General features: G+C 37.8%; 2 protein-coding genes across 2 annotated transcripts; both read right to left on the minus strand.

The window, feature by feature from the left end:
- Positions 1–1,074: 1,074 nt before the first annotated feature.
- On the minus strand, positions 1,075–5,404 carry LOC139174739 (major prion protein homolog). Its single transcript, XM_070765276.1, has one exon. It carries the CDS (start codon positions 5,306–5,308, stop codon positions 4,844–4,846), a length of 465 nt encoding a protein of 154 aa, XP_070621377.1. The 5' UTR covers positions 5,309–5,404; the 3' UTR covers positions 1,075–4,843.
- LOC139174738 (uncharacterized) lies at positions 5,404–12,372 on the minus strand. Its single transcript, XM_070765275.1, has 2 exons — positions 12,283–12,372; positions 5,404–6,567 (listed from the first exon to the last, which is right to left on the minus strand). Exon 2 carries the CDS (start codon positions 6,555–6,557, stop codon positions 5,628–5,630), a length of 930 nt encoding a protein of 309 aa, XP_070621376.1. The 5' UTR covers positions 6,558–6,567; positions 12,283–12,372; the 3' UTR covers positions 5,404–5,627.
- Between the last annotated feature and the right edge of the window lie 1,726 nt (positions 12,373–14,098).

The raw sequence follows: 14,098 nt of genomic DNA on the forward strand, positions 1-14,098 counted from the left end.
TACTTTCTTACTGTTTTATTTAGTCCCTTGAGGTTTAGGATGCAAAAGCTGACATGGCCTTCTTCTTGTTTTTAAAATCAAATATTTTACCAAATGTTTGTGTTTTTTATTTCTTCATTATATACAACAAAGGTGAGAAATATTACTGGTAGAAACCAGGGGTGGGTTTTAACTTACCTCACTTCCAGTTCACTTCCTCCACCGCTATGTGGATACGCATGCACAGTGCAAAACCCCGCCCCCTAAAATTTTTGAATCCCCGCCGAAAACAAAATGGCAATCCAGTTTCTGCACATGCGCAGAAGGAAAAAAATAAAAATAACCCATTTAAAAAATATGCCGGCACCCATGGACCAGCACTGACTGATCTGGTTTGGGAATTCACCCCTGCTAGAAACACACTAACTACTGGAATTCAGCTTGAAGTTTGAAGATGCCATAGTCATTTAATTTTAAGACCTAATTGAAAATTGTACTTTGGGTTGTAATAATTTTGTATGTCCTAATGCTTTCAGCTTACAGTGGTTATAAAGGGTACTTTTAAAAAAAGTATGGTGTATTTCAATTGATTTGATGATGGACACTGTGTTTGTACCAGATATAAAATTGTAAGTATAGTAAAAATATAATGATATATGGTCTTCCCCTACTGAGTATATCAGGCGATTAAAGGCCAGCTTTAAACATTGTTCTTTTAAAAAAAAACTAAATTGGTGAGAATGTTGGATTTTGAAGTGACATATCAGTTGTCATTGGGATATTTTGTAACTCTGTAACTATGCATGGGCTTCATTTTTATTTGCAATTTTTTAAATTAAATGTTTGATATAAAGTTAAAAAATATGAGAAATAAACATTTGTACTATGTTAAATTATTCCTAGCAATAGAAGTATATTACTTGTGTATATAAAATCCAAGATTCTGGATCCAAATGGGTCCAGCTTTGTTATTAAGTGGAATGAATCATCTGTGTTCTGTGCACGGCCCTCGGAGTGAACCCACCAACTCAAAAATCCCTTATTTTATGACAAAATCAAACTCTTTATTGATAAACACACATAATGAAAAGCAGATTTTAAAATAGCAAGGAAAAAAGATTTATTTTTCTCTTCAGAGCTAAACATAAACAATGTCCAGCAAAGACGCCAAAGTCAGCGTAATCAGCATTCCTTAGATAACAAATGAGAAATTTAATAAAGAAAATACATACTTAATCGTGCATGTGGTGACAGCAGCTAGAATTGCATTTGCACAAAAATAGAAAGCAGCCAAAATCCCAGCTGAAGGAGAAGTACTCAAGAAATTTTTGGACTGTGCACAGATGAATAGACTGACAATGAAAATTAAAGATAAGGAAGATACAGAATTTTATAATGTATGGGTAAACTTGAGAACTAGAAAATGAGTATAGATGAATATATATAGAAATTAAATCAGAATGAATAAAAAAGAAGAAAATGGAGAATAAATGGTGTGAGACCCAGGTGACAAAATTAGATTTTAAGGAGGCATCATTAGACCAACAGTATATACCTAGAATAAAGAGATAAATGGATAGAAATGATATAAAAATTATGATTTTTGAAGAGATAGCGATAGCTTAAAGATGTGCAGGAATATGTTATCAGTCTGTTAACTATAAGATGAATTAGGATAAGAATCACTCAGGGAAAGGGGAAAAGGGAGAAAGAGGAAGTAGAAAGGTGAAGGGAGAAGAGGAGTGGAGGGAAGTAGGAAGAGGGAGAGAAGGAGTAAGAAGGTAGATGAGGAGATGGAGATAGAGGGAGGGGAGTATAAAGAAATGAAGAAAACAGACTGATAAGTAACAGCATAAAATAGGTGCAAAATAGGATGTTCAATTATGACTGATTGGATAAAAATGTATAAGTATGTTTGTTACTGATATATTTTATATAAAATGTATAAGTATGTTTGTTACTGATATATATTTAAGCACGCTCCCAGTGACCATCCTTGCTTGTTCTCGGCATGTGTGCATGCTCTCATGTGCAAAAGATAACATGCAGTCTGCAGGCCCGGCAGCCCCGAGCTCCTGCCACGCAGCCTGCTCTATGCTCTCTCGCACCACAGGAATCTCTTGGTGCAGCAATGCTGCCCCGAGCAAGTCATGGTGAGGACAGAGAGCAGGCAATGCAACCAGAGCACGGTGTGTGCACGGTGGTCAGTAATGGAGCTGCACGTGCAGCACAGCTCCATTTCTGCTACCGGAACAACGTTCCCCACTGTATATGCATGTATATATGGAAATTGTGGAGAAAAAAAACTTTACAAAAAGAGGGAAAATTAAACAGAAAAAGAAATACTATATTATATCCAAGTTACTGTATTTTTCGGAGTATAAGATGCACCTCCCCCCCAAAAAAGAGGCTGAACATTTGGTGTCTCTTATACTCTGAATGTAGTTTTTTGAAGCTCTTTTCCTTAGCGCTAGTGAGGTGCTAACGATCTTCCCAGCTTGTAGCTTTGTTTTCATTGCTACTTGGAATAAGGTTTTTTCCCAGCCCTACGTCTTTGCAGGCTTGTTTTCATTGCTACTCCCTCCGAAGATTTTTTTCAGCTCTAAGCAAGGGATTAAATAATGTGCTGAAACTGACAAGACTAAGGATGCTAGCCCGATGAATACCTGGTAGATTTCCCCCCCTATTTTCCTCCCCCAAAAGTAAGGTGCATTTCATAATCCGAAAAATACAGTAACTTCAGGACTTCTTAGCTCTTAACAAAATAGATGCTAAAGCTAGCTTGAAATTATCTTTCTGACCGTTTATAGCATTAGCAATAGAATTTAGACTTATATACCACTTCATAGTGCTTTTACAGTCCTCTCTAAGCCGTTGGAAATTATCTTTCTCACCTTTTAAAGCTGAATTAAGGCAAGATCCAAATTCTTACAATATTAACTACAGCTGCTAATAGGAGAACTCAAGCAAGAATGTTGAAGAACTGCTTATAAACACATTACTATGAAGCAGATATTGGTTCCTTCCGGTTCAGATTAGTTGTATAGAACTAGAAGCAGGAATTTCCCACTGCTCGCCAAACCAGCGATGGATGGCTAGGCACACCCACCCCTGAATCAGACCTCCTTAGATTAGAACTAAAATGTTTTCAAAGAAAAAAAAAAGTCCAGTTGCCTTTTGAGGGGAGAAAGCACCTTGGGACAACCAACTATGACATGGATATTGAGAATCTATGTAGACAATTTAGAGTTTAAACCAGGGCTTCCCAAACTTGACAATTTTAAGATTTGTGGACTTCAATTCCCAGAATTCCTCAGCCAGCTAAGCTGATTGTAGAATTCTGAGAGTTGAAGACCATGAGTCTTAAAGTTGCCAAATTTGAAGACCTCTGGTTTAAACCCACTTAGGTATTCAATAACCTTTTAGAGGTTAAGGAAAACAAAGAATGGAAAACAACATGGAACCATGTGGCTTTCAAACAATATTCTCAGTCTACAAATTACTAATGACTGGACAAAACCTCTCACTCATATTGAAGGATAGGGATGACAATTGAAACAAAGGAGGCACTAAAGCAGTTTATCAAGCAGGAGTCCCAGCAACTCCAGGACTACCAGTGATTTCCAGTCTTCTTTCTACAACCCTCAACTTCCATCAGCCCCCCCTCCATCCCTCTCCACAATTGCTGAAAAGTGATAATTCAGCTTTTCACCACTTCGAGATAGGAACCAGTAGGAAACACTCTAATGTCGGTATATCACAGTTTCAAAAAAGTGTTCAGCTCAACATTGCAGTCCATCCAGATGCATGGTTTTTCAGCACCAAGTTTGCAATGCTGTAAACCATGCTTGCCATCAAATGTTGCCTGCCACTCTTTTGAGGTGTGAGAGAGCAAAAATAGTTGATACGTGTGGAATTGTCAACTTAGAGGAGAGCTGTTCAGGAAATAGTAAAACAAAAGACATTCAGTTGTTTGACTCCAATTGTTCAGAAAGTCAGTGTGTTTGAATGGAACCTTCTGTTCAAATCTTGATATATTCATTTTAAATAATCTCAGGAGTCTCTTTCCTTCTTTCCTTCCTTACTTCCCTCCCTCCTTCTCAAAAACAACTTCTACTATCATGTGAACTGCCAAAATATTTCCTGAAAACTGAGCAGAGTCCACTAAAGGATTGAGGCTACAGGAATAGGGGGATTTTCCACCGTCTCCATCTTAGACTTGACAAATACAAAAAAGGAATCACTTTAGACTGATTCATGATGGCAATTGACATTCATTCACAAATAGCCTATGTATTGCATTTCTTTGCATCTGATGCAGTGTCCAGACAACATAAACCATAACTAAATTCTTGCTGGATAGAGAAATATTCCAGATTTGAGATAAGTTAATAGCAACCATGGAAGAGACTTAGGAACCATAGCCCTTAGAAGATCAGGAAAGGAGTGATTAAGGTAATGATTGAAATGGCAAAAGGATGAATGAGAAACAAAGCATTCTCAAAAGAGAAATGCAATTCAGACACAGCATTCTTTGGGAGATTGTGTCCACTGGCTCTTCCAAGACTATTAGCCAAAGCTACTCCTTCTCCATATTTGAACTCACTATTAATCTCCACTATAGTAGCTCTCTCTAGTTTATTATTATAGTAGCTGCCTGCCATTGTGAAAACAGTCAAGCGGGGGTACATCTCCACGCATTTTTCATTTGCCACCTGTTGCACTAGTCTGGCTTCCAATTCATCTTCAGTTTGGTTTCCAGTGGGCTTGACATATTCCCCTACACACTCACTCAGAAAAACATCTCTTGAAACTGGCTGGATAGAGTTTGGGTGGTAAAATTGGTGGCAAAAGGGTGATGGTTTTAATTCCGCCAACGTTCTTCCTCACTGTCATTAAAACAAAAATACATCTTGGCTATGGGGCTGCCTAAGCTGTAGCTCTCAGGGTCCTCCATGGCAGCATCTACAAAAGGTTTTCCCACTACATATTTCACTTCATCGCCCTTTGGCTTTGAGTCCACTGGGTTGCCATCATCAGGTCTAGAACTGCCTCCTTCTGAAGAACTGGAGAAAGTATGATACTGCTTGATTAAAATTTCTGTCACCACATGTTTCAACACAGTGGCTTCCATCTCGTCCTTTGTTGTATTTCCAGTGGGTTCAAGGTATTCTTTCATTGTGATGTTCACACAGTCTCTCACAAAGATGTCTTGTGGAACAGGCTGGATGTACTGGGGATAGTAAATGTGCTCAGAATAACTATGGCAATTTTGGGACCACCACCACTCCTCATTCGGGTTGTTCAATTGAAAATGTTGATTAGACATGGCATGTTCCAGAATGGAGCCTCCAACAGCTTCTGCCCATTCAATTGCTGCTCCATTCAAATTCTTCAACTTGGGCAGTTTAGGTTTCCAAGATTTGGGATTATACTGTCCCCAGTGAGGATTTTGGGGATCATATGATTGATGTGAGAAAGACCCAGGATTTTTAGGGTTCTCTGGATATCATGATGGATGTGGTGGGTTTGGGGGTTTGACCGAATATGATGGAAGATTTCCTGGTTTTTCTGGGAGGATATGCTGGGTTTTGAGGGTTGACTGAATATGGTGGAGGAAGCGGTGGGTTTGGGGGGTTGACCAAATATTATGGAAGAATTCCTGGTATTTCAGGGATGACTGGATATTCTAGAGGAGGTGGTGGCTTTGGAAGCTCGAACGAATATGGTGGAGGATTTTCTGGTTTTTCAGGGATCAACGAATATGGTGGGAGATATGCTGGGTTTTCAGAGTCGACCCATTGAAGAGGTGGTAGGTTTGGGAGGTTGACTGAATATGGTGGAAGATCTTCTGATTTTTCATGGATGAACAGATGTTGTGGAAGATATTCTGGGTTTTCAGGGTAGTCCCATTGAGGAAGTGAAGGAGCTGGTTGTTTTGTGAGGTTGAGAAAATATGACAGAAAATTTCCTGGTTTTTCAATGATGGATGGAAATCCTGGAGCATATGCTGGGTTTTGAGGGTTGACCGGTGGAGGAGGTGGAGGAGGTGGTAGATTTGGGAAGTTGAACGAATATGATGGAAGATTTTCTTGTTTTTCAGATGGAAATAGTTGAAGATGTGCTAGGTTTTGAGGGTTGACCCGTGGAGGAGGTGGTAGATTTGGGAAGTTGAACGAATATGATGGAAGATTTTCTTGTTTTTCAGATGGAAATAGTTGAAGATGTGCTAGGTTTTGAGGGTTGACCCGTGGAGGAGGTGGTAGATTTGGGAAGTTGAACGAATATGATGGAAGATTTTCTTGTTTTTCAGATGGAAATAGTTGAAGATGTGCTAGGTTTTGAGGGTTGACCCGTGGAGGAGGTGGAGGAGGTGGTGGTTTTGGAGGGTTGACCTGATTTGAGTAGGCAGGCTTCTTCAGTGAAAGATTACCTGGGTTAACAGGTCTATTTGGGGGAAAGGGTCTGCTAAATTTATTTGCATTTCGAAAGGGGATGCTTACTCCTCTAATGGAGACAATCGTCTGGAGCAAAATGAGGAGAATCACAATTGAGCAGGTCAACAGGAATTTTCCCATGGCGACAATTCTGCAAGATAAAATGGGGAAGACATCAAGTTTGAGAGACATGCATGTATGACACAAATGATACAAATTTATCAAAGAGAGCAGTCCCAACAGTGTTTTTCAAGAGGCGACTGAACTTTTGGTTTTTTCCTTGAAGACATTTCACTTCTCATCCAAGAAGCTTCTTTAGCTCTGACTGGATGGTGAGGTATGGAAGGATTTATACTTGTTGCAGACAGCTGGTCATTTACATTCTTTTAGTGAGTCATTAAAGCCAGCTGGAGACTTATCTGTGTCATCAGGGTCTCCTGAGGAGTACAAATTGGTATGGAGCCTACTTAAAATGTGTTGTTGTACAAGTTCTAAGAAGGTTGTGTAGATTGGAGATAAAATCTGGTATATTGGAGATAGATGATGTCATATCATCATCACCACCACCACCCTGCTGTTGAGAATATGGACTTTGTTGTCTTCAAGAGAGTGTCTTTTAAATGCAGATGGACTTGAAAAAACACCTTTGGGACAGCCATAATCTGGATAACTAAGAATCTGTATAGACACCAAGGAGACCAGTGTTTTCCCCAAAACTATTTGTGGCAGACAGCTTGTAGAATGAGCAGTCAAGAGAAATTGTAGAGCCTCTTGTCTCCTTAACCAATTAGCTTTAATAAGGAAATTATCCCAAACCCAGGAAAATTATATGCTTCTGGAATCACATGAAATTTGCTAAAAAGATTAAGTAGTTATACAACTGGGCAAAAAATAAAAGCTCAAGTAAGACTAATTCTTAAATATTTTATTCTTGTAGGAGGGAGGCTGGCTTCCTACACCCCAATCCTTACATCTACTTCAATGTAGCACATATGCTTTTACCCACAGCCCAAGAATCAATGGAAATGTAAGAGTTCAAACTGCAAGATTAAACAAACCCAGCTGGATGACCTATCCTTATAAAAAGGAAGGCAAGGACAAATCACTTCTGAAAATCTTGCAAACCTGGGCTTGAACTATGTACATTTTCCCACAAAAAAACAAAATAGATCAAACAACCAAAACAGTAAGTTTTGCGAAGAATTGGGTGATATTGAAGGACTGGTCCTTCTAGCATTCTTTAGCACATCTTCTGCAGTTACAGTGAATATTATCTTATCCTATCCTATCCTATTCTATCCTACTTATCATATGCTTAGTGATTATAGATGCAATTAACGATTATGGAAAACTGCTTCAATGAAGATCCTGCCATAGAATTTTTTTAAAAAAAATTATTTATGTATTTTTCATATTTACCACTTATATCGGTCAAAGAGAGGCTCTGGACAGTGCACAATATAAGAAATAAAATCAACATCACAATAATTTAAGATTAAAAAGTGTAACGGTATTAAAAAATAACTTGATTAAATCTCCAAGATAGAGATTAGTAGTTGTTAAAAGAGATGGGGAGGGGTTTCTTACAGGGCCAATCAGCCCCACAATGGTGTGAGCCTCTCTGACCCACACGAAAGGCTGCACAGTTAAATTTTGACCAAGGTTCGATGATTAAGTTTAAGCAGTTCCTAAAAATACAGGAAGACTGAAGACAGAGGACCATCGGTTGTAAAACTGGATCCCTGCCTTTCTTTTAAGTTCTAGTCAACTCTCCTTCTCAATTCTTTCACCAACTATTGGCTCAATACATTTTCATTTTGTTAAACATTTTTCTCTATTTTTCACATCTGCTCCTGGTGTTATGCTATAAAGGAGGAGGAGGAAGATGGCTCCTGTCTTAATCAACACTTATAAGTTTGTGAAGCAAGAATAAATGTACTCAGTGATCCTTGTAAATCTGAACTTGGAGTTTTGACTCCTGTAAAAAATTTATATTCAGCCACAACTGCGTGTTCTCTGTTAACCTGACTCCTGTATGTTGCTCTGAGCTCTTTCAGGAATCATGGCAGGAGGGTCTAACAGGCTGCTCTGGGTCAATTTAAGCAGAAGATTCCCATATGTATTCTAATATGTATACATAGCATACATGTGCATGAATGCTCATTGAACAGTATTTTTTAATTTAATACAACTTACGCTACTTTCTTCTTACTGTGTATGTTTTAATTCTGAATTCATTGTTTTAAATACTTGCTTCTTGTGTCTATCTTTATGTAAGTAGGCTTATACATTTATTTCGCAACTTTTGGCCAGGATGCCTTTACCCAGAAAATATGTGGGCAAGTGTGTTGCAAGCATTTAAATAATTAAGAACATTCTGATGACATGGCACAACATACAGAGTGAAGGAATGTCAATCCAGAAAGTCAGAGCTGCTGTAGAAAAAAGCAGCTATTTAGCTATATTTTTTTATAAATGTAATTGTAACATAAGTACTGGCATCCTGTTCTGAAATTTTTACTGTTCATTCTGTTTACATTAACCCGATTTTTGAAATCGTATCTTCTAATATTAAACTTCAGTAACTGAATTGGAAAATGAAAAGTGTCACCCTAAATGAAGAGTGTAAGGCTATATAATTTTATATGCTCACAAAAGACAACTTTTGAGAACCCTTAAACAGTATGACATTGTGACTTCCTAGATCTATAAATTGCTATAAATTCTATGAAAGGGGGAAATAATATTTTCTCCCACTCCTCAAATAAATATGGACTCCAATGACAAAGATTTTTTTTTCATGACATGTTCATAGCCTCTACTATACCAATATTTGCCAATACCAATGTTTGAGAGGTTGTCACAGAGAGGAGGGGATCAAGCTATTTTCCAGAGCACCTGACGGCCAGACAAGGAACAATGGATAGAAACTGATCAAGGAGAGATTCAACCTAGAAATAACAAGGAATTTTTTGACAGTGAGAATAATCAACCAATGGAAATGAAGTTGCCATTGGAATTTGTGGGAACTTCCTCACTTGAAACGTTCATGAAGAGTTTGGACTCCCATTTGTCAGAACTATTGTAGGTCTTCTGCTGGAATGGGGGGTTGGACTAACCTACAAGGTCCCTTCCAACTCTGTTAATCTATTAAACTGTTTGTTAAACTAATATACAAAGCCATATGATTCAGGGAAGTAGTTATGTCTAGTCTAACAAAAGAGAAGTCATAGCAGACTTCCATTATTTGAGAGACTATCACAGGGTGCATAAACCTACTTGACCAACTTTAGGACAGGACAAGAAATGATGGGTGGAAAATTATTAAAGAGAAATCCAAACTGGAGGTCTACAAGGAGAGACTAGACAGAAATTTGTTTGGAATGGTTTAGGATCTCCTGTCACAAGCAGAGGTTGGATTAGAAGGCTTCTAAGACCCTTTCCAACCATGTTATTCTATGCTCTATGAGTTCTTTGTTATCAAATCCAAATTTTGGGGAGCATTAAGAGCACTCTCTTCCTCTCATCCTTTTTAGCATCCTGAAACTTCTTTACATCTTTTGTGGAATAAATGGAATAAAACACGTAGTAAGGTTTGTTGTTGGCTAAAAGTTCCAAACTTAATTCCCTAAAAATTATTCCCCAGGACACAGCAAGGAGGACAAAAAGGGTATGTGCTTTCTCGTGAAAAATGGCTAAAAGAAATAACCCAGCAAGAAATTAAGAAAACACCAGAATTCTTTTAATTAGGTATTTCAAATAAGAAATATAAAAAAGACATATATTATCTAATATTCCACATTTTAGTAGCAGCTAGGATAGCTTTTGCTCAAAAATGGAAAGACTTTGAGACCCCAAAAGAAACAGACATATTTAAGAAAGTTTTAGAATGTGCTGAGCTTGACATGATGACGAGAAGGTTGAAAAACCAAGAAGAATCAGAATTTTATGAGGTTTGGCAAAAGGTATATATCTGGTGGGATAGAAAGAAACAGAGATAACCTTATTTTTACACTACTTTAAATATAATTGTACCTAGTATTTATATTGTATTAGATAGTGATTATTCACAATATAAAGATAAACTCCTTCTTTCCTCCTCTACTATTTCTCTTTTTTTCCTTCATAGTTCATTTTAAGTTACAATCTTAAAATTTCTATATATTTTTAAATGTTTTAGATGTGTTTTTACTTATCTTACAATTAATATTTCTAAGTATTTTATAAACAATGATAGAGTTAATTTCTTTTCTTTTTTACTTATTACAAATATAAAGATGACTTCTACTTTGAGAGGAGCGATTGTTGCTCCACTAAATGTTACATGTAATGTATGTTTTGTCTGTCTTTGCAACTTAATTAAAAATATCTCATTCAACAAGATGATTCATAAACGAGAGCAAATGTATCTCACTTTCCTATTTGTATCTTCTCACTTTTGTCTCACTTTTGTCTGCCTGTCCTCCTTCCTCTGGTTTTTTTTTTCATCCATTTGTATGCTGTAAGCCTCTTTTAGTAAAAAAAATAATTTAAGAACTTGTGTTATTCTTCATACCTTAGATGACACCAGGTTAGTCATCCTATGACAATCTGTCATTTTGTTCATCTAGCACTGGTGAAATCCATTTTTTTTACTACTGGTTCTGTGGGCGTGGTTGGTGGGCAGGTGTGGCTTGGTAGGTATGGCTGGTGGTTGTGGCAGGGGAAGGATATTGCAAAACCCACATTCCCTCCCCACTCCTGAGGGAGGGGTATTGCAAAATCTCCATTCCCACCTCGCTCTGGGGCCAGAGTATTTGCCGGTTTTCCAGATGACTAAAAATTTCTGTTACAAGTTATCCAAACTAATCAAAATTTCCACTACAGGGTCTCCAGAACCTGTCAGAACCTGCTGGAATTCACTCCTGGTTTAAAGTCATTATTTGTACCAAAGTGTTTCACAACTAGCTATAGATCTATTGATAAAGGCAGGCATCCGTTTCATGCCTAATACCGTTGCTGATCATATCTCTGTGCCAAATCATGCAAACTGAGTGCCAACTTTTATTACAGAACATGGTAGGGTTAGATCAGAAGATCTCCAAGGTTCTTTCCAAGCCTGTTATTCTCTGTTCCAGAAGCAAAAAAAACCAAACAACATTGTCTCATCTTTGAATCATATATGAATTGCGAGAGGTTGCTCAATCCTTCCCTAACACTTAGAGCCGTCTTGGCAGGACGGTTTCTAAATACACATACACAAAAAACTTTTTTAAAAATATAGACAAACAAATCATGTCTGCATCCCATCCAGAACTACTATTCATGTTGTAATTTTTTTTCTTCCTCCATTTGCTTTTTATTTAAGAGGAGTTTTGCTCTATCAAAAAGACAAAGTGCAGGTAACCGTGCTGGGCCAGTGGGAACATCCGGCTTTCACTCTATCTATCAAAACAGTCTCTGCTTCTCTGGGCAGGGAAATTCCCAGATATAGCAGCTGCTAGTCAAGAAAATATACCAGATCAAAGACACCTGTGAAGACTTTTTAACAGAAGTGCCTGATTTGATTGCAGTTAATTGCAGAGCCCCTTGAATAGAAATTTCAGATATTTTCACTGCCTCTTGTTTTTCCTCTATTGCATTATGTAAGGAGAACACAGGGTCCTCCAAGTGGAATTCACCTCAATCCCATGAAATCATCTTTGTTCTTCCAAGCAGTTTATCACCTTAAGAGAGATGTATAACATGAATGGAAACACGCTCCTTCCCAGCAAAGACGGCAGAGGTGTTTTACCTAAATAAGAAACCCGTGGCTTCTCTAATGGGGCTGGCATGTGTGCATTTATTTATCCATTGAATTGTCATGAATCAATGAAAAGTTACTTACCCTCGTGTCAACAAATTGACGAGAGGCTCTTTGAAGACTCTTTCTTCTCAAAGAGGCTGGTTGTGTTCTTTTTTATATCCACAACTCTCCGGATGCTGTGAGTAACAATAATTTGGGAATCTACACAATTTAGGAACTGCCTCTGAACCAACCCTGTGTTCTAGTAAATAGATTTTAAAAATGACACATTCTATGGGGCCGTTCCTAGAAAGGGAGGAAACTTTTAACAGTTTTGGGCATGTAGCCAAGACTTGCAGCCTTGCTTCTGAGTTTGACACAGTAAATAGAAATGAATAAGAGTTTTCCATTCACCACAAGACCTTTGACTGTATTTCTAGGCTCTGGCTTTAAGTTTCAAGAAAAGGAAGGGTTCGTCCTACCTGATACACTTCTTCTCATTGGTAGGTAGAGTTATCATCCAGGGTGGGTTGACTTCAACTGAGGACCGAGTTTGTTAATTTGAATTGAGGGCCTCTACCTTGCCTGGATCTCAAGTTATGACGAATTCAAAGACACTGACATGACACGACCATCATCAAGTGGAAACCAACAAACTCCACGTGGCCGACATCCTCTCATCAAGTCAAAAAGAAATGTTATACACAAATGAACTATGTACAAAGAGACAATTTCACTGAATTGGCATGGGGTGGAGATATATAACTGGATATCATCAAAATACTGATGATCCCTCACCCATGCCGTCAGATGATCTCACCCAATGGTTTCATGTAAATGTTAAATAGTAGGGGGGGAGGACAAACCCCTGTGGCACCCCACAAAGGAGAGGCCGAGGGGTGGATGAGTGCCGTCTGGTTATTGAATTAATCCATTTGCTCTGTATAGATAGTCCTTGACTTACAACTCTTTGTTTAATGACTGAATTTGCAATAGCTTACAAATGGTCATTGAATTTAAAACCATTGCAGCATAGTCATAAGATCAAAATCTGGATACTTGGCAACCAGCATGTACCTTCCCAATTGGTTTCCAACAAGCACAATTAATGAGGAAAGCCAGATTTGTTTAAGGACTGTTTGATTCACTTCAGAAGTCCAGTGATTCACTTTACAAGAAAGAGATGAGAAGCTGTGGGAGAATTTTGGGGGCATTTGTACTATGTGATCCTATCTTTGCCACCATCTAGGGGCACTTCTAATTTGTGTTGATTGTGTTTGGGTAGCTGAGGAACTTGTTGGCAAAATGCCCTTTTACAAATTATCATATTGCTTTTGATGTTGAAAGCATTCCCAAAAATATTATGTTTCATATCCAAATCTAAATTCTCTCATCAATGAAAAATAAAAACAAGTTGCCAAAGCCCTCCTGGGAAATGTGTGATGAATTAGGCTTAAAAGATGTTTGGAGGGAGAAACATAAAACAGTGCAACAATACACATGCTATTCTAACTCACACCATAGTTGGTCAAGAATAGATATGGCCCAGGACACAGCATCAGTAAACAATGAAGTAGAAGAAATTGAGATTGAACCTAATAATCCATAATTCCATAACACTAGCATGAAGAAAAAAGAAAAAACAAATTAAATGGATTATAGACAGAAAAAATGTAAAAGAAAAACAATATAAACAAGTGCTGGAAAAAGAATTATATATATTTTTCCAAATAAAGAAAACAGAAGAGGCAACACCACAAATAATTTGGGATACAAGCAAAGCAAACATTCGACGTTTGACCATCTCATATGTAGCAAAAAGAAATAAAGAAAAAAGAGCCCCACAGGAACAATTAAAACATTAAAACAAATAGAAACCAATCGCCAAACTGACCCAGAAAGCAAATATCTTGAAAAG

This window comes from Erythrolamprus reginae, chromosome 12 (genome assembly GCF_031021105.1).
Source record: "Erythrolamprus reginae isolate rEryReg1 chromosome 12, rEryReg1.hap1, whole genome shotgun sequence".
Taxonomy (NCBI): Eukaryota; Metazoa; Chordata; class Lepidosauria; order Squamata; family Dipsadidae; genus Erythrolamprus; species Erythrolamprus reginae.